Below are 26983 nucleotides of genomic sequence, written 5' to 3' on the forward strand. Positions count from 1 at the left end.
ATAGGTACATAGAGGTGTAAATAGATAGGCATGTGTTTATAATTTTGGCTGGTTTCTTCTACTCAAAGGAAAATTGAAGCGAAGTTAATAAAAATTAGCTGACTTTAAGTTGATGTTAATGATCTGATTTCAACATACATTCCACTACCATTTTAATATATTTGGCAAAGCTCTTCAAAATAGTGCAGGTCTCCCCTGAATTTTTATTACACTGAAATCGTGCATGAAGTTAAAGTGATTACTGTGTCAATATTGCCTGCATTTTTATGCCTTGTTGCTTTTTCTGTTTCAAGCTTAACCAGAGGTGATTTTCTGATATGCACTATTGCAGACAGACTCTGCATTACCTCATGTTCCACTGGCTATTAATCCCTGTGTGGGATGTGGTGATTTCTCACAACTACCAGAATGTAAGATACTGTGACATCAGCTACACACACTTCGAATGTTATGGCCAATTCTGTATGCTTTTTAAAGAATGCAAGCATAAAGGCAGACAATTAAGGCCATTGAATCTGAATTTGTGAAACAGTTATTCATTACTGTCCTTGTTCAGCTGGGATAGTTAATTTTCTTCCTAGTAGCCGGTACTGTGCTATGTTTTGGCTTTAGTCTGAGAATAATGTTGGTAACACATTGATGTTTTAATTGTTTCTAAGTAATGCTTACTGTAAGTCAAGGACTTTTCAATCTCATGCTCTGCCGGTGAGGAGGGCCACAGGAAGCCAGGAGAGAGCGAAGACAGGACACCTGACCCAAACTAGCCATAGGAGTATTCCATACCACAGTGTGTCATGCCAGTAATAGTATGGAACTGGGGAGAGTTATCTAGAAGGGCAGATCAATGCTTGTGTCGGGCTGGGTCAGTAGGCCATGAGCAACTGTATTGTGCATCACTTGTCTTTCTTGGATTTATTTCTTTCTCTTTTCCTTATTTTTGTTGTTATCATCATCATCACCATTATTATTATTATTATTAGATTTTACTTTATTTCAGTTATCAAGCTGTTCTTATCTCAGCCTACCATTCCTACCTTTTTCCAATTCTTCTCCCCATCCCACTGAGGAGGGGGGAAGTGAGTGACCAGACGGCTGCATGGTACATAGTTGCTGCTGGTGTTAAACCACAACAGTCATTAAATACTATGTTATATTGCATCATTATTCATATTTTTGTTGGGGCAGATCATCTTGGAAAAAAATGTCATCCTTTTGTGTTCTCATTTCTGTGGGTTTTAAGAAAGTTCTTAACTGAATGAGCATTTCTTCACACGTATTTACTACAAAGTAACATGTAGGCTCCTATAAAACAATGTGTTTGTGAACGAGTACTAGCATTCTGTCTATTCAGTGAGTCAAACTCTCTTTATACTACACAATTTTTATTTCATGGGGTTTACCCATTTGTGTCAGAAAGCTGGTCAGCAGCTCTGCTGAGCCACATGTCTGTCCTGCCCCTTTGCCAGCTCCTGGCATCTCCTGGAGCTGATTGACTTGTGAGTGGAGGGTTTCCTCTGCGTTGAAAGGCAGCCAGGTGGTGGAGAGCCACCACTGGGATTCTCCTACCGCTTGCTTGTAATTACAATTGTTTGGCTATGGTCCAGCACACTTCTGTGTTCAGACAAGCTGCAGCTGCTGTAATAACCCGCCAAAAGCTGATATCAGCCCAGTCAACCAAATGGCTGTGCTACAGCTATCTGGGGAAAAAAAAAAAAAAAAAATCAAAATTTCCAAGATTTTTACCAAACAGTGTTTGTAAATTAGGCATTTCTTTGGAACTAACATGGATTTGTGGCTCTTCTCTTAACTTCCTGCCTGAAGAGCTGATACCTGAAGATGAGTGAAATCAAAATTCGTACGGAAACTATTTATTGGTTATCATTAATAATAAATGACTATAGTAATTAAAAACTGTAAACTGTAAATTAAGTCCAGAGTGGAATTTCTGGTTTTACATGCAAATGATTAGGGCAAACTTACACTTTGAAAGTGTAGCAGCAAACTGAGCTGGTTTAATTTCTGTCCACTTGAACTGTGTATTCATATCAGCTGTATATTCATTTGTTCAGTATTACTACTATTGTTTTCTTTTAGTTCTGCTTCCTTGCCTTTAGCTGAGATTAAAATGTTTTCTCTATTATGTTTTATTTTCTGCTTATGGACAAAATAGCGTATCAGTACTACAGCAGTCTGTTCAAACACTGGTTACGTTATATCTTATTTTTGCCCTAATTACTGGCATCCCTATGTAGTATCAGGAGAAACAAGCTCTTCTACTCTTTGCAGGAGGTGTCACAGTAAAGAAGCAATCCCGTCACCGAGTCATCATCCAGCTCCCTGCCAACGGTGGTCGAGAGTGCCCAGACTCTTTGTTTGAGGAAAAGGAATGTGAAGCTTCTCCCATGTGCTATAGCTACAGGTACTGTCAATCTGCAGAGACAACTCAGACAAGATTTTTCAACATGTACTGCTACTAGAGTTTGCTGAATTCTACTTCTTAACAGGAGGTGGCTCTCTGGTGGTAGATGTGCCATCCCTGGAGACATCCAAGGCCAGGGCTGGATGTGGTTCTGAGCAACCTGATCTAGTTGAAGATGTGTCTGCTCATTGCAGGGGGAGTTAGGCTTGATGACCTTTGAAGTTCTTTTCCAATTCAAACTACTCTATGATCCTGTGATTCTAATATGTATTATGTAGAAAAATAGGATTCATAGCTACTATATCAAGCTTTCAGAACAGAATATAGACTTAGTTGGGCCCATAGTGAATTGCTGGTTCATTTTGTTCCAGTTTCTTTGCAGGAACATGGCAACAACTAAGAATTATTTTCCAAGATAAATATTTCCTAGCAACGACTTTGACATTCCATACCATTAAAAAAAAATCTTACCTTCTAAACTATCCAAAGCATTGAAATGCAGCGTTATCTGTTTAGGAGAGCTGAGTCATATGCTACACTGTGACATGCATTGTATCCTCTATCTTTCCATCCTGTCAGCCCTGAGACAGTCCACAGTTGATTATATCCTCTAAATTGTTTGTGTTGACCTGATCTTCACCAGAGAATGCTGAGAACTGTTCCAGCAGGTGGGGATCTCCAGCCTAACTGCATAAGAAAATTTTCAGGCAGTTCCATAGTATGAATCTGAGCAGTGTGGGAAGGTCTAGACATATGACAAGATCTGGCTGTTGACACAATCAAAATATAGAAAATTCTGATGCAGTTGGTTGGATTTACTTGACAAAATTTTAAAAATTCCTTCTATTTTTTTTGATGAATAATGACTATCAAACATTTTTGGAAGCCAATGTTCTGTTTCTCCCATGAAATTACTCTGTTGCAGCGGTGCAAATAGAATTTAATCTTTTTTAGTGAAACAAAATTGAGATTAATTCAGTCAGCTGATCGGAGCTAGCCTAGCTAGAGCCACAGCTGGCACGCTTCAGCGACCGCGAGGGTCAACGGAGATGAGGAAAATCAGAGGGGATAGCGCAGAGACATCGCCACTCCCGACATCTCCCGATCCCCGAAGCCCCAGCAGCCCTTGCGAGAGAGAGGCTGACGTGGCGGGGGGCAATCCCACGGTGACGGTGACCACTCCCCTGCTGCTTGCCTTGAAAGAGCCTTTGAGAGGGCAGCGACCTGTCGCTGCCCACTGGGCGCAGGGAGGAACAAGCAGGTCGTGTTTCTGACCCTGTTGCTGGTGTCCCAGACTGCGGACCAATATGGTTGCCTCCAGAAAGAGAGCTTGCAGTAAGGTGACTGCAGCAACTCAGACAGAGACCCCGTCCCAAACCGTGGCTGTTCAGGTCTCTGGATGCAGGGAGTGCCAGAGCCTGCTGCTGCCGGGGGAGGGAGGACAGCACTCCACCTGCGTGAGGTGTGAGCAGGTAGAAGATCTGCTTAGCCTGGTGGCAAGACTTAAGGAGGAGGTTGAGACGCTGAGGACTATCAGGGAGTGTGAAAGGGAGATCGACTGGTGGAGTAACTCCCTGGTGTGCCAGTGGGAACGGTTCCAGGGAGATACCCCCAAAAGGGGAAGGACCCCCTGCCTTCTTACACAGAGGGGGATGGCCTGAGACACCCCCTGCCCTGTAGCTGTTGTGCAGAGGTAGGGGACCAAAAAGGCGACGAGGGTTGGAAGCAAGTTCCAGTTCGACATCATGGGAAACCCTCCCCCCTTCCTGCCCTGCTTCCCCAAGTGTCCCTCCGTAATATGTTCGAGGCCCTGGATCTTGAAGGAGAGGTAGGTGCGAATGTGGGGCAAGGCCAGCCCACAAGGCCACATAGGAAAAGGCGGTCAACTTTGCACCTCAAGACTGCCTCTGTTAAGAAAGAAAGAAGGGTCATTGTAGTAGGGGATTCCCTTCTGAGAGGAACAGAGGGCCCGATATGCAGAGTTGATCCTCATCATAGGAAAGTGTGTAGTCTGCCTGGAGCCCGGATCAGGGATATCACCAGGGCGCTCCCCACCCTGGTGTACCCGACAGACTACTACCCGCTGCTGGTCTTCCAGACAGGTGGGGAGGAAGCTGCTTCCCGCAGTCTGAGGGGGATGAAGAAAGACTACAGGGCCTTGGGGCGGATGGTGAAAGAGTCTGGGGCTCAAGTGATCTTCTCCGCACTCCTTCCATCTTCCACTGATGATGTGGGAAGGAATGGGAAGATTCAGTCCATAAACGATTGGCTTCGAGACTGGTGCTACAGGCAGGGCTTTGGATTCTTTGATAACAGCTGGTTTTATAGGGCACCAGTCTGGACAATGACAAGTGAGAAAGGTTTGTCTCACAGAGGCAAAAGGATGCTGGGGCACGAATTAGCAGGGCTCATTTGGAGAGCTTTAAACTAGATTCGAAGGGGGATGGGGTTGTTGCTGGGCTTGCCCCAGTGGGGCAGCGCTCCAGAATTAATGAAGACTGGGAGGCCTCCTATAATCCTAGGGTGAAATCGGTGTGCTCAGCTCGCTCCCTGGGATGTCTGTACACCAATGCGCGCAGCATGGGAAATAAGCAGGAGGAGTTGGAAACCTGTGTTAAGTCAGGAGACTATGATCTGGTGGCAATTACAGAGACGTGGTGGGACAGCTCACATGACTGGAATATAGTCATGGAGGGCTATGTCCTTTTCAGGAAAGACAGGCCAGCCACGCGGGGTGGTGGGGTTGCTCTTTATGTGCAAGAGCAGCTACAATGCACCGAGTTCTGTCCAGGGACAGATGATGAGCGAGTTGAGAGTCTGTGGGTGAGAATTAAAGGGCAGGCTGTCAGGGGCGATACTGTTGTGGGTGTCTGTTACAGACCACCAGATCAGGGTGAGGAAGTTGACGAGGCCTTCTACAGGCAGCTGAGAGCGGCCTCACAGTCACAGGCTGTGGTCGTCGTGGGGGATTTTAACTTCCCTGATGTTTGCTGGAAGGACCACTCGGCAACCCAGCCGCAGTCCAGGAGGTTCCTCCAGTGTATGGATGATAACTTCCTCCCGCAAATGGTGGATGAGCCGACCAGGAGAGGAGCGCTGCTGGATCGCATCCTCACTAACAAGGAGGATCTGGTTGAAGCAGTAAGGATTGAGGGCTGCCTTGGTTGCAGCGACCACGAGATGGTGGAGTTCAGGATCTTGTGTGGTAGGACTAGTAGAATACCAAGTAGAATTGCAACCCTGGACTTTAGCAGGGCAAAATTTGGCCTTTTCAAGCAATTGCTAGGGGAAATCCCATGGGCAAGGCTGCTTGAAGGTAAAGGGGCCCAAGATAGTTGGTTGACATTCAAGGACTGCTTTTTCCATGCTCAAGATCGGAGCATCCCAACACGTAGGAAGTCAAGGAAGAGGGCCAAGAGGCCTGTGTGGCTAAATAGGGAATTGCTGGGTATGCTCAAGTGGAAGAGGAGAGTTTACAGGTCATGGAAGGAGGGGCTGGCCACTGGGAGGAATATAAGGCTGCTGCTAGAGGATGTAGGAAGGCAGCTAGGAGGACTAAGGCATCCTTAGAATTAAACCTAGCAAGAATGGTCAAGGACAGCAAAAAGAGCTTTTTCAAATATATGGCAGACAAAACTAACACCAGAGGCAATGTAGGCCCACTGATGAACGGGATGGGTGCCCTGGTGACAGAAGATACAGAGATGGCAGAGTTACTGAATGCCTTCTTTGTCTCTGTCTACTCTGCTGCAGGCAGTCCTGAAGAGCCCTGTACCCCTGAGACCTTAGATGAAGTCAGGTCGACGGAGTGGTTTGCCTTAGTCGATAAGGAATGGTTTAGAGATCTGCTGAGCAATCTGGACATCCATAAATCCATGGGTCCAGATGGGATGCACCCGCGGGTGCTGAGGGAACTGGCGGAAGTCATTGCTAGACCACTCTCCATCATCTTTACCAAGTCTTGGGAAACGGGAGAGGTGCCTGAGGACTGGAGGAAAGCAAATGTCACTCCAGTCTTCAAAAAGGGCAAGAAGGAGGACCCGGGTAACTATAGACCGGTCAGCCTCACCTCCATCCCTGGGAAAGTGATGGAACACCTTGTCCTTGGTGCCATCTTAAGGCATATCAAGGATAAGAGGGTTATGAGGGGCAGTCAACATGGCTTCACCAGGGGGAAATCATGTTTGACCAATCTCTTAGCCTTTTATGAGGAAACAACACGGTGGATGGATGATGGCAGAGCGGTGGATGTGGTCTACCGTGACTTCAGCAAAGCATTTGACACAGTCTCCCACAGCACCCTCACAGCTAAATTGAGGAAGTGTGGACTGGATGATCAGGTAGTGAGGTGGACTGCGAACTGGCTGAAGGAGAGAAGCCAGAGAGTTGTAGTCTATGGGGCGGAGTCTAGTTGGAGGCCTGTAACTAGTGGAGTGCCTCAAGGGTCAGTACTGGGACCGGTATTATTTAATATATTCATCAACGATTTAGATGAGGGAATTGAGTGTACTATCAGCAAGTTTGCTGATGACGCTAATCTGGGAGGAGTGGCTGACACGCCAGAAGGCTGTGCTGCCATCCAGCGAGACCTGGACAGGCTGGAGAGTTGGGCAGGGAATAACTTGATGAAATATAACAAGGGAAAGTATAGAGTCCTGCATCTGGGCAGGAACAACCCCAGGTTCCAGTATAGGTTGGGAAACGACCTGTTAGAGAGCAGTGTAGGGGAGAGGGACCTGGGGGTCCTAGTGGACGACAGGATGACCATGAGCCAACACTGTGCCCTTGTGGCTAAGAAGGCCAATGGCATCCTGGGGTGTATTAGAAGGGGGGTGGTTAGTAGGTCGAGAGAGGTCCTCCTTCCCCTCTACTCTGCCCTGGTGAGACCCCATCTGAAATATTGTGTCCAGTTCTGGGCCCCTCGGTTCAAGAAGGACAGGAAGCTGCTGGAGAGAGTCCAGCGCAGGGCAACTAAGATGATTAAGGGAGTGGAGCATCTCCCTTATGAGGAAAGACTGAGGGAGCTGGGTCTCTATAGTTTGGAGAAGAGGAGACTGAGGGGTGACCTTATAAGTGTCTATAAATATATAAAGGGGGAGTGCCACAAGGATGAAGCCAGGCTCTACTCAGTGGCAAACAATGATAGGACAAGGGGTAATGGGTACAAACTGGAACACAAGAGGTTCCACTTAAACTTGAGAAGAAACTTCTTCTCAATGAGGGTGACGGAACACTGGAACAGGCTGCCCAGGGAGGTTGTGGAGTCTCCTTCCCTGGAGACATTCAAAACCTGCCTGGACACATTCCTGTGTAACATTATCTAGGTGTTCCTGCTCCGGCAGGGGGATTGGACTAGATGATCTTTCGAGGTCCCTTCCAATCTCTAGCATACTGTGTAAAGAAATACGATACTTTCGTCATCTGGTACAAATTATTACTGCAAATTCACTAGGAGATCACACTGTATGTAAGTGAAAGATATGAAAGGATGTAAAAGAGCATTGGGAAACTACTAAAATCAGTACTCCAAACATCAGAGAAATATAGCTTGACAACTTTTTCTAGTTGATACCAGAGCCAGAGTTTTATCTTTTAAAATGCTGGCTCTTCCTTGTCTCTTTAGTACCTTCAGTATCAATTTTTCTTGAGCTAGTGCATTATAATGCGCTGAGCAGAAGAAAGGAGTTGCTAGGGAGGGGTAGATGAGGTGATTTGCATTTCATGACACAAACTAATACTAAACACATTTCCTGTCTACTTCCTTTAGAATTTTTCTGACCTGTGCACATGCTGCAACAGATTGACTTACAAGTTCAGCTTGGCTCATGCCTTAGTTCAGATACTGGCCCACAGAGGCAGGTTGCAATGGAACTTGAGGTGCAAAACCATTGAGATAATTATAAACATGAGAGCAGCTGATGGCTTGAGCTGTGGATGTAGCATTTTTTTCCTCCCATTCTGAGTACTTCAGACAACTGTGGATTATTTGAGATGTGACAATAACCAGACTTGTCTTGGTTTGTTATATTTAAGGCCTAGGGTATTCTGCATCACTAGAAGAAACTTTTTAAAAGTAGCAGTTTACATTCAAGACAAAATTAATTAAGAAGCACAACACTGCACTTGTTATTAAAGTTTTTTGCATGTTCTTTTTGTCTGTGTTTTATTTTGATATGCTCTGGGCCTGTATTCATACTGTGTTGGATCTCTTGGTACACTTCACATTTGCCATTCAGTTACTGGAGACCCCAGGTGCTCTGAGATTGCCTGAGGCACCCTCATAGCCATTTAGACTGACTGTCCCAATACTTTGCTCTAGCTGGGGTTTCTTTTTGCTTCTGATTTCTCCTTTTGGGATAGTATTTGGAAGATGAAGCTTAGCAAAGGAATTCATTTGTTATGAAAACTTTACCCTTGTAATCATGTCATTTGAAATTTGAGAAAACAAAACATAAATCCCAAGACTTTGCTCATCTCACCTCATCTTTGTCTCTACAAACTCCAAGACTTGTTTGTGGTTCAAGCAAGGCAGAATTGCGCCACTTGTTGTGTTGCAAGGCATGCCTAAGGGAAGGGGAGGGGGGGGAGACCTGGGAAAGAGCAACGAAGGAAGAGGAGGAAATGCTCTGACACCTATATGAAACAGTACTTATTGCCAAAAGACGCTCACAGTACTGCATGAATCAGAAATCAGCTCTGGAGCTTTACCTCTGGACTGTATTTTCGAAACTTCAACACACCTTTGCTTCCCTGAGATACGTGGAAAAAAGAAAGAAGTGAAAGTGAGAAAGAGGAGAGGTTTATTGGGGCATGCTAGTATTGAAAAGTCATCCTTATTTAATGGATCGATGTTGGTTTTATGAGATGTAAGTGTCACGTCCCTAAATCCGCTTTTCAAATTTTAGTATGTCATTTTATTCACTGGTAAGGTACTCTGAGCATGCTTAGGTATAAATCCGTAGCAAAGAAATTACTTTGTTAAATGGGTATTCAAGTCATATAGTTTAATTCTTTTATATAGTATTCTGTTTTTTTTAAAATTTCTTTCTCACGTTATATAAGTGTGCTAATACTTTGTATTAATGTATAATCCTCATATTGTGGTTTGTATTCACTTTGTATTTATAAGGTAGTGTTAATGTACCTTTGTACTTTGAAATTCTTGAAAATATGTATGGTTTGCTTTCTCTTTCTTCCTTTACCTCCTCCTTCCTTCCCTGTGTTCTCAATGGCCTGGTCCTTAAAGGAGAAAAAAAGTTAACAGGAAAGAGGGCAAAGTTTACAGTATTGTTACTATTTGTCATGAACTGTCTGGAACCAGTTAGCATTAATAAGCAACATCTTATGGTAGTTTCTAATACTGTCTAGTACTTGTTCTGCCTCAGTTTTGATGGCTACAAGTTTAGATGGATTGTTTGCAGTTGATTGCTTCCCCCCTCATTTCAGGTGGAAGACCCACAAGTGGCGCAGGTGCCAGCTAGTACCATGGTATGTGCGCCAAGACAGTCCAGGAGCACAGGAGACTTGTGGACCTGGGCTACAAGCAAGAGGTTAGACCCTTTGTTTCTGTCATTTATTCCTCAGAAATCTATAGCTGCACTAGTGTGGGAGATGCCTAGGATTTTGGTTATTATAACCTAACATTTATTTTTATGTAACTTTATACGCATTGGCAAAGAAAATTACTGAATGCTAGCAGTATGCTTCCTAACCAGTATCTGACAAATGTTTTATTCATAATATATCAGTGTTAATCTATTTTTAAGCATAACTACCACATTAGTCACTAATTATAGGGTATTGTTTGTTCAGTTGATTTCACTACCCTTACCTGAAGCAAATTTGCAGGGATGTTTCTGGAAAGTATGTGCTCTTAACCAGCTGCTGGTTGGACTTCAGAATCACTGACCATTTAAGCCCAGTGATCCAGACATTTTTCCACCATTTCCATCTAGTAGCAAATAATTTTTTAATTCAGTTCCAGCTTTACGGTCACCTGTCTTCATAGAGAATTTTGTAGTTTGAACAAAATTGCATGTGTGCGACTCTGTTAAATGTAGTCAGGAGAAGGGGTTTCTTAGGTGCATTAAATAAAGTCTGTGTGAAAATAATTGTAGTTCCTACATACTGTGTTACAGTGACTGAATTGCTTTGAACTACTAGTCAACCCTGAACTCCAGGAAGGTTTTTTTCTTTTGCCTTTTCTGAATGCAAACTCCTATCCGTTAAAACAATATTGGCTCAGCAGATTGTGGAATTCCTGAACAAGGACACTACTAACTGCAGAAGGGAAATGTTCAGGTCATTAACTTCCTTGAAGTATTAGAGGAGGTTATGATGTACTTAAAAAAGACAGCATAAATCTTAAGCTAGTACCTCCTACCACTTACTCACTGTTGCAGGAGATCAATTTAGGACTTACCACAGAATAAAACCTGAAGGTATTGCCTGATAATACAAAAGACTTCTGACTGTGGTAATTCTTTCAAAGGTCTATCAGTAATGCAATCTAATTCTAGCAGCTCTGGAGGATAACATTCAGATTACACACTAAGAAAATAAGATTTCTATCTTTGATGGTAGGATTTCAGATAATACAGAATGTTGTCTTGTATTGGTTATGGTAGTACCTAAATCTCTTGTCTGCCCCAAAGTCTGTTAACAAAGAAACTGTAGTGCATGCAAATTGCTTTTTAATATTCTTGTGTGTCATGAGAGTTTCTTTTTTCATAATTGTAACTCCAATCACTTGCAGTACATACACATATTAAGTAGTACAGGATTCTGGAATTACTGGCCATACAGTTTTCAAATCTGGTAAAACAGAATGGCAGAATTTCCTTCTGGTACAGCACGGAGTTTGATCTTGCAATGGACAATGCTTTCAAGCAGTAGTCTAGCTCCTACAAGCAAATGTAATGAAAGTAGCTCTCTAGTGTAATGTGGTCAAGCAGTAGGATGAGCAATCATTAATTAAGAGCTGTGGGAGCAGCTAAGCCTAAAGAAAGCAGATGGGTTTGATAGAATTCTGTAATGTTTCTGAGATCAGCTGTTAGAAAGGGAAGATTTTTGTTTGCTCCTGGTTTTTATTAAGTCTATCCAATATATAAGTTTTATTATAGAATACACAGAGGAAGTTATTTAAGTTGGATAGCCAAGGATTATCTGTGCCTTACTCTTAAATATCTAAATTTTATCTAGCCTGTTGCAGTGATGAACGTTACAGGTGTTAAAGACAAAGCATTTTTTTTCCCAGTATTTTTCGCATTGACACAAATGACATAAATTAACATAAAATGTAAGTTTTGAGCACAGGTATGTTATGTCTCAGGTCTCAGTGTTTTAATACCTGACAATATGTTGAATATATCTTTTACTTTTGTGCTTAGTAATGTAAACTGTTATTCTGAAGGAGCTAAATAAACTAATACAGCTTTTCTTTAGATTGAGAAAAGTAAAATATTTTGTGGTTCCTTGAGCACATTTATAATGAATATGACTTTGAAGTAAAAGTTGATTTTTTGCATTCCCTTTCCCCTCTGACATTTCTAATTCTGCCATGAAAATAGCCATGTGTGAATTTTCAGGGAAGCACATTATTTTGTTTGGTCCTCTGCACAAGAGTTGATTTCATGCAAGGTGCTCACAGAAGGGATGCTGACCTGAAAGCAAGCATCTTCCTGACTGAGCTCTGCTCTGGATAGTATTAGGAAGATTTCACCAGTTTCTAAATGAAGACTTTGGAAGAGGTTTTTTCCCCTCTCCCTGCTAATTCTCCTGCATACTTGTCTTCTCATAAAGTTTCTACGGGCTATGGAAAATGTTGCATGATAATATGTTATTAAAAATTCTTTACTATAATAATTTATTTAAAGATTATTTTGTGATGTAGATTCAGAAAAAGACTGATCTACTGTGTAAGTCGTTTTAACCACCCCAAAATCATGAAATGCTAAACACTGAAATTTGAAATCCTCTTTGTATAACATTCTGATACTTCATTCATAATGTGATACTGGAATACAGATATTTTGAACAGTACATTTAACTGCTTGTTAGTGATTTCTATGCAAATGTTTACCAAGCTGTGAAAACTGTAGACATAGAAGCATTCCTTTTCCAATTGAAAAAGAGTTGTCTCTGAAATTTATTATGCTCATGAATGCAGAAATCACACATTCATCTGTTTGTGATAATTTACTTTTGATGACAAAGTGAAGCAATAATCTTGCAGAAGTAATCTCAGCCCGTGTAATGCCTTTTCATTTTTTTGTTGATATAAGTAAAGCAAGTAATTGTATTCTTGTCTGGGGGAACAGTTCTCAGTTCTTTTTAACTGCAAAGGTATGTTGTCAGTGCTGTTAGTTTGTCTAGTTTCTGATACAATTGCCTATGCACAAACACTGTAACATATATCAGTAAATAGGTTAAATAAGAAAGAATGGGAATGTACACCAGCGAAAAGGATCAACTGACTATACATTTATTAGCAGTTTATTTTGAACAAAATAATTGCTATTTTTCATACTTTAGTTAGAAAGATAATTTAAATTGAAGGAAATCTAGAAGTTGGAAATTATTAAAATGACTGGTTAGGTGTCTGATCTTACAGAGTCTGTACGTAACGAGAGCATATGCATGCTTTGTTTTATATCAGAGTTTTACTATTTACGTTTCTATTCTTCAGCTTTTTTATCACATTGGTCTTTCTTGGCAGAAGAGATATTTGGGTGAATCATAGAGTTTAGAACTGTGATTCATTGTTAAAGACGGCTCTGTTTCTAAGTGTCTTGTATAATAAAGGTTTTGTTACAAATCATGTCAGTTTAAATGGGGAAATGTCACAAAATTAGAACTTTGGTCAGTGTAGAGGAAACAGAATAAAAGGGTTTGGTGGGTTTTGGTTGTTGTTTTAAGAAAAGATTTTCTTTAGATTTTTTTTTAAAGAAAAATGTTTGATCGTTATTCATGCGCGTGATGAAGTTACTTATATCTAAAACTAAGTACAGTAATATAGCATTTAGTAGCTAGAGCAGAAAATTCATTGTTGCAGTCATGAACCTTATTTGAGCAAGGCAGATAGTCATGACAATTGTGTTGAATTTCTGTGATAAATGAAAATTCTCAATATCACTGGTAAAATGGCTTTTAACAGTGGATAAGCAGGGTAGGAATGTATTATAGAATTGCAGTAACTTTAGACTTGTAATTGTCTTTTTTTCAAAACCCTCAAGAGAGAATACTATGGCTGCATCAGCTAGAGTTTGAAACTTCCTTTTGACACTACCCAGCAAGAGTGGGACATGTAGAGAAAAGCCATATTTTACTGCAACAGCATTTATGTTGTGTTTATTTTTGTAACTGTTTCTCCATTAAGATGCATAAATTGACCAAATGTCTTGATGAGTCACCTGAAATCCAGGAGGGGCAGGCAGGCACAAAATGCTGGTGAATACAAAATAGCAATAAAAGTACAAAAAACAGAAGAGAGTAAATGCTTGATAAAACCAGTCTAATAGAATTTGATGGGGATGTTGGCTGTAAAACTCACTCTAAGAGGAACCTGCTACAGATGGGGTGTGATAAGAGATGCTGCTTTGTATTTTTAAGGCTGGATTTATTAGCACATAACTCCAAAGTTATGTACGAAGTTTGGAACTGTGAATGGTATATGTTATGTTATGCTCATGTCTTTAAAAATCTGTGTCAGTAACCCTCATGTCCAGTGACATCTGAAGGAACTTAGAAATAAAGTTCAAATCCCTTTTGAATCATATAGGAAGGCCTTGGAAACTTACTAAAAAACTTGTTTTGCCAGTAGCTGATTTAAGTAGGGCTTGGTGGACTACACCCCAGTGCTAGTCAAAAGGACATTTAGCAGATGAGAAGCTCGAGTGCCCAAACTGTAACTGCCTAATCACATCATGATGTATGTGGATGGATGCACATGGTAAGGGCTACCCCAGAGGCGGAAAAGAGATCTGTAAAAGGATGCACAGCCTGTAGTCCTTGCCACCATAAATCTTCCTCAGAGTTTTGAAGGGGGAGTGGGATGAAAATTGTGAAATCCGTCAGTGTATTTTGTAATAGCAAGAGGAAGATTATTTGTAAAATTTAAGCAGAAGTATAAATAACCTGGTTGTCAGAGCAAATACCTGAATAGCTGTGCTTGATGTCACTGGGAACTGGCCATTATTAAAGAGCTGATCCTGAGTTCCCACTAATTTTTCATTTGCAGGGTGTACATAGAGTTATTTGACAGACAGTGGAGCAGGGGATCAGGCAAAGTTTCCCAGGATGGCCGTGAGCACATGAGGAAGCCATGAAGGCTTGTTTGGGCACTGGGAAGGCTCAGAGGCAGCACCAGTAGTCAAAAGCCCCTTCCTCTCACTGTGGCTAAGCGCAGACAGCAGCCTGCTTCTCTGGGCATTGCTTATGGGGTGGGAGGATTTGCTCTTGTGGGGGTTTCATGCCCTGATTGAAAGCACAAGGAAGGAGACAAAGTCCTGAAGGAGCTACAAAAACTATTTAAACACATGAGAGTGCCCTATTCTCAGATTCATACTTTAGTCACTGCAAAGGACAACGGGCAGTTTCAGTTTTTGTACTGAAGTGAGAATTTGGACAAAAGTGCTGAAGAGCACTATTTTACATGAGAAATTATTTTTTTATTGACAAAACAAGAGACAGAATCTCCAGACATTATTTCACAGAACATAGTGTTACTCTCTTTGACTTCTATTTTTACAATAACGCTGGCATGTGCTCCTTCTTAATATACTTCATAACAGAAATATTTAATCATGGAGTATCTAGTCTGCAGTGCCCCACAGAAAAAAAGCCCAAACAAACACAAAACCATAGATGCATTCATAGCCTGTGCAGCATTGATAGGTGTAAAGAAGTTACTGTGCTGAAATAATTCTTGCCTTTCTATAAATGAAACAGAATATTTTTATTGTTAAAAATCATAGAATCATAGAATAGTTAGGGTTGGAAAGGACCTTAAGATCATCTAGTTCCAACCCCCCTGCCATGGGCAGGGACACCTCACCCTAAACCATGTCACCCAAGGCTCTGTCCAAGCTGGCCTTGAACACCGCCAGGGATGGAGCATTCACAACCTCCCTGGCCAACCTATTCCAGTGCCTCACCACCCTCACAGGAAAGAACTTCTTCCTTATATCCAATCTAAACTTCCCCTGTTTAAGTTTGAACCCGTTACCCCTTGTCCTATCACTACAGTCCCTAATGAATAGTCCCTCTCCAGCATCCCTATAGGCCCTCTTCAGATACTGGAAGGCTGCTATGAGGTCTCCACGCAACCTTCTCTTCTCCAGGCTGAACAGCCCCAACTTTCTCAGCCTATCTTCATACGGGAGGTGCTCCAGTCCCCTCGTGGCCCTCCTCTGGACTTGTTCCAACAGTTCCATGTCCTTTTTATGTTGAGGACTCCAGAACTGCACACAATAGTCCAGGTGAGGACTCAGAAGAGCAGAGTAGAGGGGCAGGATCACCTCCTTTGCCCTGCTGGTCACGCTTCTTTTGATGCAGCCCAGGATACGGTTGGCTTTCTGGACTGCAAGTGCACACTGAAGCCTGCTCATGTCCATTTTCTCATCAACCAACACCCCTCAGTCTCTCTCCACAGGGCTGCTCTGAATCTCTTAATATTATAACAAATACTTAAATACTTAACAATTGAAAAAATGGTATCACGTGTTGTAAAACAGAGGATATAGAGCAAACCCATTTATAAAACACTTTATATTTTAGCTGTAGGAGTCACTGAATCTCTCATCTCAGTGAAATCTCAGTGAAGTATACTAGTGATAGTAACACTGGCAAGGTGTTTCTATGAACTCACACATAAAAAGACTTGTAAAAATACAGTCTTAGTGTTTCATTATGCCAACAACAAATATATTAGCCTGTAGTCCCCTGTGGCTTCGTGGAAATAATGCTATCAGATAAAGTTTTAATTACATCAAAGTCCCTGTCTAGAAAATTTAGACTAAAGCTTTTTTCACACCTTTCTTCTGGGAGATAATAATTGTTAAATACCAAAGCAATTTTGTAAGTGGTTTCCGTGTAAATGTGATTGGTTTTTTAGCCGTACTCATGTTTTATGTTTTCACGTAACAATTATTTGGGCTTAATACAGTAATAGAAGTACCATGCTCTTTACACTTCCTGCTAATGTCTGTAATAAATATAACATGGTTGTATAGGCAAAATAATTAGTCTGGAACTGCATGGCTTTATAGTAGTTGAAGGCATTTCTCTGTATAGTGAGCTAATTATCAGTCTCAGTGATTTTTACAGAATAGAATTAAAGAACCATAGATTTGATCAGAGATGCAGGGGATGAGTTTGCCTGAATTAGGTTGTGAGTGAAAAAAGTAACTCCAGTAACAGTAGGAGCTTTTCGTATGTCAAGTAAAGACAATTACCTGGCCAAAATAATGTATTAATGGAATGCATACAGTTGTCAAAATCCCAGCTTGAAGTAATGGAAAAATACCCTGTCTTCAACAGTCGCAAGGAGTATAGACCTTTCAAATTGATACTTGAATCTGAATAACAGGAAAATGGAATATACAGCAAATCATCCAAGTCTTGTCAACTAGAAGTAGCATGAATAGTTATGGACAGGCACTGTGAAAATTAACATTCAGGAATTGATTTAGTATGCCAAGCTATCCTCTAATTTGTGTTGTTATTAAGGTAAAATATTTAGGTCTCAAGAATGAAGAGTTTTCCTGCTTTGATTGCTACAATACAACTGACAGTTAATCTGGAAAAAAAACCCCGAAGTGTTAATCCTCAGGGGAGCTTCTCACCTGGGTCTGCTTGATGTAAATCGGATGCACGAATGCAAATCTAAAAGAAATTTATGGCAAAGTGAATAACCATCCACAGAGTAATCTTTAATAACCAACATAGATGAGGGAATGAATATTGGCTTAAATAAAAACTCAATTTAGCTAGATAGAAAGAATGTTCTTCAATGGACAGTGTTTATGGCCTATCAAAGGACTAGATGGGGATGCAGTATGTAAAATGGATATTAAACTTTTGAAGAAAGGTATTAAAAGGTATTGGGTTAATCAGTGAACTGTCTTTTAATCCTTGGCTAGGTATAGTTTTCATTACTAAAAATGGTGGCCCTGTATCTCCCTGAGAAAGCTGCGAAGATAATACAGTTACTTTCACTGATGCATGCACATGCCAAGATCAATCAGGTTTACCTCAGGGAAACCAGTGTGTTATTAGCAGAAAATATCTCACAAGAATCTAAAATCATAGCCTAGGCTTGTATTAGAAGGTGCTGGTTTGACTTGTTATTTTCAAAAATAATTGTGCAATTTTAGAAATTCTATAGTAGGTACAGTAAACACATTCTTAAAATAGCTTTTATATGGATTTTCAATTTTTAGATACGTGATTTTGCTTATTGAATCACTGTAATTATATCTGAAAAAAAAAACATTCCCTTGAGTAAACTATACTACTAATAATAAGATTTGTCAGAATAATTGTACTAGACAATGTTGGGGTAAGTCCCCAAATAAGCACAACTGAATGCAGTACTGAGCCTATTACAAACAGTGCTGGCAGCCCTGCCCCAAAGGGTAGTTAAGGATCAGGGAAATTGTTTGCTTAGCATCTCTGGAAAAAGAAACTCACGTCCTTTTCACAGTGTTTTATTGCAGATGTGTGGCAAAAGCAATTCACTTGGGACCTTTGGATGTTTTAGTAGGCACACAAGCTTGAAGTAGACCATTTGAGTCATAAAATTCAGCTTGCAACAGTCATCATGAGGTAGGGACTTAGTTTAGAACTGTTGGACAAAATCTGGTCACTAAACCTTTAAAATTACCTTAGAGCAATCTAAAAAAAAATAAAGTTTCCTCAACTGTTTCTTCCAGGAGATAGCACTTACTGCAAGTTCTCTATTTTATTCTGAAATGTTGCATTCAAACCCTGTTTTTCTTCAACAGTTGAACCTGATTATGCCATAATAGTTTGGTTAGCAAAATTTACATTTTTTTTCAATTCATAGACCAATAGAACAATTATTGTGAGTACAATTGAAGTGCTATGCTTAAATTATGGAATCAAGTGTATTATAAAACACGATATTCCCTCATATGTATGCAGAATGATATATTGGGTTCATATGCAATGTTACTGCAACAACTGGTGACCCAAATTACTTTCACAGTCATTATGAGGTACTGCATCTACTGTGTGCTGTCAGATGCCAAGAAGCATAAATATTATTCTGTTGTGTAAACAAACAGCTAGAAGCTTCCAATCTTGTTACTGCGTAATAAGTTTTATGTTGTTTTGAGAAAGGAAATAAAATTAGATTTAGTCTGAGGCTTTGGTTAGAATCATAGATAAGCAACCAGTTAAAAAAATCATCCACGGGAAACAATAATAGAGCATTGTTAGGGGCTATATTAACAAAATTTCCCTATTCTTTGTAAATCCTTGTGTCCCAACTTCTCCATTTTGTGCCACCTGAAGTTTCCTTAAGAAACAATTTTTTTCCTATAAGTAAGAAGCTTTTATTCAGGACTTGGCTCTCCTGTTATAAAAAGCTGTATCCCTATTGGCTGATACTCCACCCCTAGCAATCATGCTTTGTCCTTCAACCCTTTTCAAGACTAGAAATTACAGAAGAGCCTCAGGCAGCAATGCTGTTATGAGTGGTTAAATGGTATCCAGAACACAAATATGTTTCTAAATTTTATTTCTATCCCTTTTTCTAAAACACGTGCTGCTGATAAAACTTTATAAACTAATCACTACTTAAAATGATATTGCAAGTTTTCTTAATGTCTGAGTTATAGGCTGTGTCAGTAGGAAAAATGATGATGTGAAAAGTGGTATAACAGGTGTGGATAACATGGTGCAACCTTTATAATATTTACAATTGTCTGTAGAAATTTTCTTTATTTTTTTTTCCTGGTGATTCCTGATAAATAGTGATTCAAACAGAATTACCATAAAGTCAGAAATGCCAAATGTATTCATTCAAGATATAACGGATTGCAAATATTAGATTGTTGTATAGCTATGTTGGGCTTTCAGTGTGATGTTGTGGAGAATATTACAGACTTACTAAACTGAATAGAGGCATTCATGAAAAAAATGCTGAATGAAACCCCATCCCTTTTTGCTTCCAGCAATTACTTGTCGTAGACAAGATGGAGGACAGGCTGTCATCAGTGAGTGCCTTAAATACGCTGGCCCATTACCATCCCTAACACAGATGTGCCAGATTCCCTGCCAAGATGACTGTCAGTTTACAAACTGGTCAAAGTTTTCTTCCTGTAACGGGGACTGCGGAGGAGTCAGGACAAGAAAGCGCGCTCTCGTTGGTAAGAGTAACTGGAAAAATAACGCATCTTTTATTAATTATTGCTACTGCTTTAATTAAAACCTTCATTGTTCTGAGGCGCCCTTATAAGAAGCAAGCACTGTTTGTCATCGTGGCAGAAAGCAGTCCCGGTGTCACTGCCATGCTCTGTATACTGTCAGTGGAACAAAGAAACACAGAACAAACTTCTGCAATATGTCTCAGACTCTTGATTACTGGGAAGTGGCTAGGCAGAAGATGAGAGAATATAGGAGGCCAGGGTTTCTTCTAAATGGAGCACACATAGTAAACAGCAAATCAGACCATTTCTTTTCCTGACAGGCAAGCAAAAGATGTCAGGAAGGTTGCTAGTTTATGGTTTATCCTTTGTACAGAGTTATACCATTGAGATTATCAAGTTGTGCTAACCATTTAACAAATATAAGTGACAGACCTTTGAGATTAAACTCTCAAGCAATTCCTCTGAGTTACAGCTTTAAATATGAAAATATTTTTTCAAAAGCTTTCTCTTTTTTTTTTCTTTTTTGCTTAAACTTTATTTTACTGGTAGTTTTCAGGCAAATATTGGACAATTTAGTGAATGTTGAAAAGCACATAACGCATAGACACTGACTGATTGGCTTAATAGTGTAAAAAGCCAAAGACCTTGGGGTCTCCAACATAATGTAGGTATCGTGGGGCACTTGGCTCTTACTTTGAAACTGCTGCTTTAGTTAACAGGATAAAATTTTTTTCCAATTATGTCCAACCCTTTTCCACAAACTTTTCTTTGATCCATGAGGTGGACACTTTGAAACTTTTTTTTTTTCTTCAACTTCTTATTAATATGGTTTTGGTTTTGTTTTGTTTTTTTTTTTCTTTTTAAATTTCTTCCCCATGAAGAGAAAGAAGCATGCTTTGCATCTAAATTATAACTAAAATCTCAAGAGTGAGATTTGGCCTCTGTTAGAGCTCTGTTTGCCAATTAGTCTGTATTTCTGTGGAGGAAAGCTAGCTAAGGGGGGTGCCCATTAGCAGTCTCAGAAAGAATGTGATATGATCCAAACAGTATCCCCTGCTCCATCCGCCTGTAAATCAGAAAACCTGTGGACGATGAATAATTCATGATCCTCAAGAAGGCTCACTGTGACCATCTCATAATTCCAGTGAACTTTATGCCAGGTTTGCTTCCACAAAGGCAAAAAAACCCTGACGATCAATTTTTATTGTTACGAATAAAAACAAAGAACCAAACACACACACACACACACACAAAACAACCAAAATAATGAAACAAGAAAGAAAAGATTCTCTTACCACGCTTTTAACGCTTCAGAATACTTCCCTGACCCTGCTTGAAGTAATCCCTTCAAACGTGCTAAGACGGTGCTATGTTCTGTGGTGTATTCTGTGTAGCAATGTAATAAAGCTAGCTTGGAGTGAATTCATAATTATTTCTGGTAAAATGAGTAGGAGGGAAGTGTATTTTTAGTATGAAGTTGTTTTGTCGAAAGAAAGATAAACTTTTCTTCAGGCACCTTTTTATATTCCAAATGAAGGCAGCACTAAGGGTACTGCAAGGTTGTGTCCAGTGTCTTGAGTAAAAAGGAAAATAGAATAATAATTTCTTGTAATTTCTAAATAACAAGGATTTTTAAAACTACTTTTGCAAAGACTTGTACATTAATATACATGAGCTGTCTAGAATGGAAAGGAAAGCCAACCAAATTTTACCAAAGAAGATTAAAAACTGATTTAATGCAAAGTGGAAGGTGAGTGGATGTCTGTGCTCCAGCTGGGGAAGGTAAAAGGAGAGATTTTAAAAGAAACAAATTCACAGAAGGAGCTTGTTGTATTAGAGGGGAAGAATGATAATTATTAACAAATGTACTGTAATGTGATAAAATTAAAGGATTTAAACATTTTGAAAGAAGGCACTACTGTCGTAAAGATGTATGGTATTTCCCTCTGCAATTTCCTTCATTCTGAGGAAGCTTTATCCAGAGACTTTGTTTATTGGACTGCGCGCTGCTGCTGAAACAGGAGAAAAAGGGTATATTTGTTTAATTGTGAACTTTTTCAAACTGTATGCCCCAAGCACTTTTCTTGAAATTAGGTATAAATATATGGCTTTATTATAAAAGATGTTGCCTTTGTGCAAATGTAGGTATCAGTTACTTCAGAAATTCATGTCATTAGCCTAAATGAATTAAGATTAATGTAACTTGTTTTAGGCATATGTATTTAATTGCAAGCATTTGTTACAGGTGTCTAAATGAATTTTTTAAGGAGATGTATACTGTTACAAACTTTCTAAAATAATTATTTCTCTTTCTAGGAAAAAGTAAGAAAAGAGAGAAATGCAAAAATTCTCAGTTGTATCCTCTGATTGAGAATCAGTTTTGTCCGTGTGACAAGTACAGTGCTCAGCCTGTGGGAAACTGGTCGGACTGTATTTTACCAGAGGGTAAGATGGAAGTATTGCTGGGAATGAAGGTGCAAGGAGATGTTAAGGAATGTGGACAAGGCTATCGGTACCAGGCCATGGCATGCTATGACCAAAACAATCGACTTGTGGAAACATCACGATGCAACAGCCACGGTATTTAGAAATCTCTTGTTTTTCATCTGTTTACATGTCAGATATATACGTATCTGATTTATTTCATATAACTTTATGTATCTACAGATAGAATTAGCAGACTAACGTTTATTGCTTTGGCTGCATTTTATCCCAAGATGCCTTCAAACCCCGCATGTTTTTTGCTGTCACAAAATAGTAAACTTAATTTTTACTGCTTAGCTGCAGTACAATATGTAATAGTAATTTACCATGATTTACTAGGCACTTTAATAGATAAAAGTAAAATCTTGTTGTTTTTCTGATAATAGTGTCTGCAAATTTGACAATAAAGCAATTTAGAAGGTTCAAATCCTCAAAAAATAAACAGAGAGAGCACAGGACTATTTTGGAAAGGCTGAAACTATTTCCACAGATTGTTTATAGATAGCTTTAATCTCCTTAAATAGCCTTATCTCTACCATTTGCTCTTCAGCACCTTAACAAGCATGCCTTGACCTGAGTTCAACAGCATACACCACTTTCTCTGTGTAACTCTGTCATGTGTAAAACTAGGATGTTTAAAGACTTTATATTCTTTGTACTCACATTGCTCCTGGGGCGAACAGTACTCTTTCCTAAAGTGGATGCATCTATAGTGTTAGAATCAAAACTGACACTTTCTGATTTTCAATGAGCCAGAAGCATGCTAATTTACATCACTGGAGTTTCAGTGTTCATTTGCTTTCACACTTGCAGTGCAAAATTGTATCTGAGCTATTGGTATGAAGAGCTGGATGTTAGTATTAGTGCCATTAAAAGGTCAATGTAAGTTTAATTTGTATAGGTATTATACTTTCTAATGCAAAATTAAGATAACAGAGATTTCATTTATTTACTTGGATAAAGTTAAAATAGCTAATCAAATAAATTGAATGATTTAAGGGGATTTTAATTAGTGCTATTAATTCCTGTTTAGGAATAATAAATGATATGATAGAGACTGAATTTATCTAGCTGAGCTATAGCATATCTTTGTGATTTGATGAAAAGTGTGCATTCAGCTTAATATCCCAAAGCAAAGTTGTAAAATAATTTTGTGAAGAATTTTCTCCTATGTTTATTCAACATCATATTTTGCTGTAGTTAGCTCCTACTGAAAGATTAAGTTTATATACATATATCTGAATGAAAATAGTCTAAATCCTAAACTCTCACGGGACAAGAAATCTCTTTTTCTGCTCTGAGAATGTTTAATTCTGCTCTCGGCTGTCTGCTCTGGGTTGAGGTCCACAAAGATTTAGTTTTGTTCTTTTGTGTAGGCTAAAGTGAACATGCTACACTTGATTAGACTGATGAGGACCATTTGTCATCTTTGGAGTACCAAAAGACACAGCTACCTCTAATGACCTGCAGTTGTGTGAGCACAGATCTGTCTGGGATGGGTAGTTGTCCTGGGGAGGTTAGAAGGCTCCTCAAATAGCTGTTAGGAAATACAGAATAAAGAGTTGTGGAACCACATGAATTGTTCAGCATAAAGTCCAGAGCCAGAGTGAACTTTGAGCAGTGGAAAATTATTAAAAAATTACATGCATAGAAAACCAGCATGAATGATGGCCTCCTGCCTGTCAGTTTTTGTTGGCTTGAGGAATGGGGACTATCAGGTTATGTCATCAACCAAGGGAAGACACATGAGGGAAGAAGTTGTCTGTCCAAGAACGACCTGTAGCTGTTGTATGTGGTAGGTAACATGCTGCCTCGACGTACCTTGACAAAGAGATGAGAACTCTGTGTGGAATGAGCATGGACATAGCTGCTTTCAAGCCCTCGCAGTGCAAGAATCAGAGATATAAAAGAGGAAAAAAATGGGGAAAAAAGGATGTTTTCAATGATCTGTGTTTACCTTGTTATATCTCTTCGTGGTAGCAATTTCTCACCTAATGGATTTTATTAGGGAGTGTCACCGACATTCACAGTGACCAAAATGAATAATAAACGAGTGGAAAAGCTACTAACAGTATATTGTTCCTAAACCTGCTGTAGCCAGGGCTACCATTTGCAGGCTACTAACACCAGCAGGCTCCACCTTTTCAAAAACACAATATAGCATTGGATTATTTTGTTTTGTTTTGTTTTATTTCTATAGTTCCATCCCATTTTTCTCACAGAAGATTTGAAGACTCTTTCAGCTATTTTTGTAAACCGGAACTGTTTGTGAGTCATTGCTATATTTGTTGTAGGCTGGGAAGTCTGAACCCTTTGGTTTTTGGAGTTGTGAATGATGTTTATTAGGGTGGCTGGTTATTTGATCCGACACCCCCCCCCCCCAGTATCCCTACCTGTTTTGATAGTGAAGTACAAGGCATCTGCAAGTGTTTTCTTATCAGTTCCATTTGAGGAAGTGAGTACCTTTATCTTGGTCCATGGTGCAGTGCATGGGCAGATGAAGCTTGGAATTGATGTTGAATTAATCCTACATTCCTTGAACTTCCTAAAATTGTTTGACAAGAATTCCAGCTGTTCAGGGAATGAAGTATCTAACCTGACTTTGATGCTAAGAAATCAAACTGATGCTAAGAAATACATCACTAAAATGATGGTTTCCTTTCCAGTAGCTCTTCCAGAACAACAATCTATTATTGATGGGTGTGGTACATGAATACAGTAAAGATTATTTCTAAGGATTAACTGTCTGCTTTCAGCATTTTTCCAGTTTTAGCATGCTTTCACAAGGTAAAAGCTACAAGGGGGCTAGAGCAAGTGATACAGACGTTTCTATATAATTTCAGTATATGTTTACTGCCTTTTTCTGAATATCTACTTTGTATTCATGGATTATGTTCCTCTGATTTGTTTTATTTTTCTCAACATATTTAAACTGCTGTTTTGCCAGGTAGATCTTATTTTATATCTTGCTGGTATTTATGATGTCTTTCCTGTTATTTTCATGCCCTTGTTCTGTGACAGTTTGGCATCATTTCTAGATTTCAGTGTGCTGCTTGTTTTTTTTCTTTAAGGGAAAACATAAAAAGCTATATTATGCTAAATCAACAAGGGAATTCTGTGGTATCACAATAGTTACCCCACCTGCTAGGAAATAAAGTGCCTTGTAGCTTCCCATCAATCTGCTTTTAGTTTTTCAAGCTAAACTTGACAAGACTCGTAATTCAAGCCTGCTTGTGTTATTTTTGTAAATTCTAACAGAATTGCTTATTTCCCTATGGAAGCTACAACACTGAATTTTTCACTAATGTCATAGCTGATCCAAAAGAGAGTCAGGTTTACCCACTCTGTTATCTGCTTGTTCAGAAATCTGTTTTACTGTTATTTCCTGCAAGCCTGTTATTTCTTTCCAAGCAGAATAGTATGTAATCACAGTTTTTATGATTTGGCAAATTGGCTAGGAGAGCCAGAGGACTAGGAGAGAAATCAAGACTGTTATTGAAGGGGAGATGTTTACTGTGCAGTGTCCAACTTTTACTTGAACTTTTGTCATCTCCTGACACTTTGAAATCATGAGGTGGAAAATGGGGATAATGGTACTTCTTTGCCTGTGACAACATCCTCTAAATCTAGCAAGAGTGTCAAACTACACCCACACTAATGTTATTAATATATCATGGGATATTTTGTGTGGTATACTAAACCGCAACCAGAAGCTCACATTGTGAGTCTGTCAAAAGTTTTTTGTAAATACTGCTAAGTAAATTTATGATCTCACAAACAGGTCAGTATTGCAAGTCATGCTGTTTTCAGTGGAAGGAATCAGAAGGCAGACCTGCTGTGCAGTGGCAAAAAAAATCATAAGCTGTTTGTTATATGAAGCCTTGTGTGCTGAAAATCACAATTCAGTTGACTTAGGAAAGAAATGCAAACAGGAGCAGAAGAGTAAATACTTCAGAGCTTTCTTTTATTACTTGGCACATCTCATTTTCAAAAGATTTGAGAACAGTTAACTAACAGTTTCACAGACACCTAGGAGCTAAAGGAAGGGTGTGACATAAGGAAGGCCCTAAATTAGTAGGACCATAAGAGGATTCCTGCAGTCATCTTTAAAATTTTGGGTGCAGTTTTAAAGTCCCAAGTACAAACAAGTTTCTCAAGACAGGTGTGAACGTAACAAAAAAGGAAAGGCAAAATATGGCTAAATAAATTTGCTGTTACTGCTAGGAGAGAATGCTGGAGAAGCAGAAGGCAGAGTCCTTCTGAAGTCTGTCCTTAGCTTTCTAATGTAATGTAATGACGTAATGCATCAAAAGATGTCCCAACATCTGCAAATAGACGCAAGTTTCAGCTGCAAGAGGACAAGGTGGGGTTTTTTTTGTATTTTTATGTATGGGTTGTTTTTTCGGTTTTGTTTTTTTTTAGTATTATAGATGCCTAATATTTTGGTGTTTCTTTTGAAAATATTTTCTTTCCAATTTGAGCTAAATTTGTCAATGAAAGAGATAGCAGCATTCAGCTGCCATTGGAAAAATTTTGCCGCTGGTATTTTTCCACCATACCAGTTCTGCTGAGTGTGGGCAGGAGCTAACAGTTGGCAGCTGGCAGCAGATGTGGCAATATCAGCTAAAAGTGGCAACTAAGCTGTTATTTACCTGTTTTCCTTAATGGAAGGCATATAAATTTCTCT

At 39.6% G+C, this 26983-nt stretch overlaps 1 protein-coding gene across 1 annotated transcript in view; it reads left to right on the forward strand.

The window, feature by feature from the left end:
• THSD7A (thrombospondin type 1 domain containing 7A) overlaps positions 1-26983 on the forward strand; it is a 286529-nt gene that overhangs the window by 223895 nt on the left and 35651 nt on the right. Inside the window, exons 11-14 of the mRNA XM_062605006.1 lie at positions 2287-2419; positions 9866-9969; positions 19618-19812; positions 22129-22392. Coding sequence (XP_062460990.1) covers positions 2287-2419; positions 9866-9969; positions 19618-19812; positions 22129-22392 — 696 coding nt within the window. The remainder of the gene's footprint in view (positions 1-2286; positions 2420-9865; positions 9970-19617; positions 19813-22128; positions 22393-26983) is intronic.

This window comes from Pezoporus occidentalis, unplaced genomic scaffold (assembly GCF_034315485.1).
Source record: "Pezoporus occidentalis ecotype Australia unplaced genomic scaffold, CSIRO_AGI_Poc_V1 ctg9, whole genome shotgun sequence".
In the NCBI taxonomy this organism is placed as follows: Eukaryota; Metazoa; Chordata; class Aves; order Psittaciformes; family Psittacidae; genus Pezoporus; species Pezoporus occidentalis.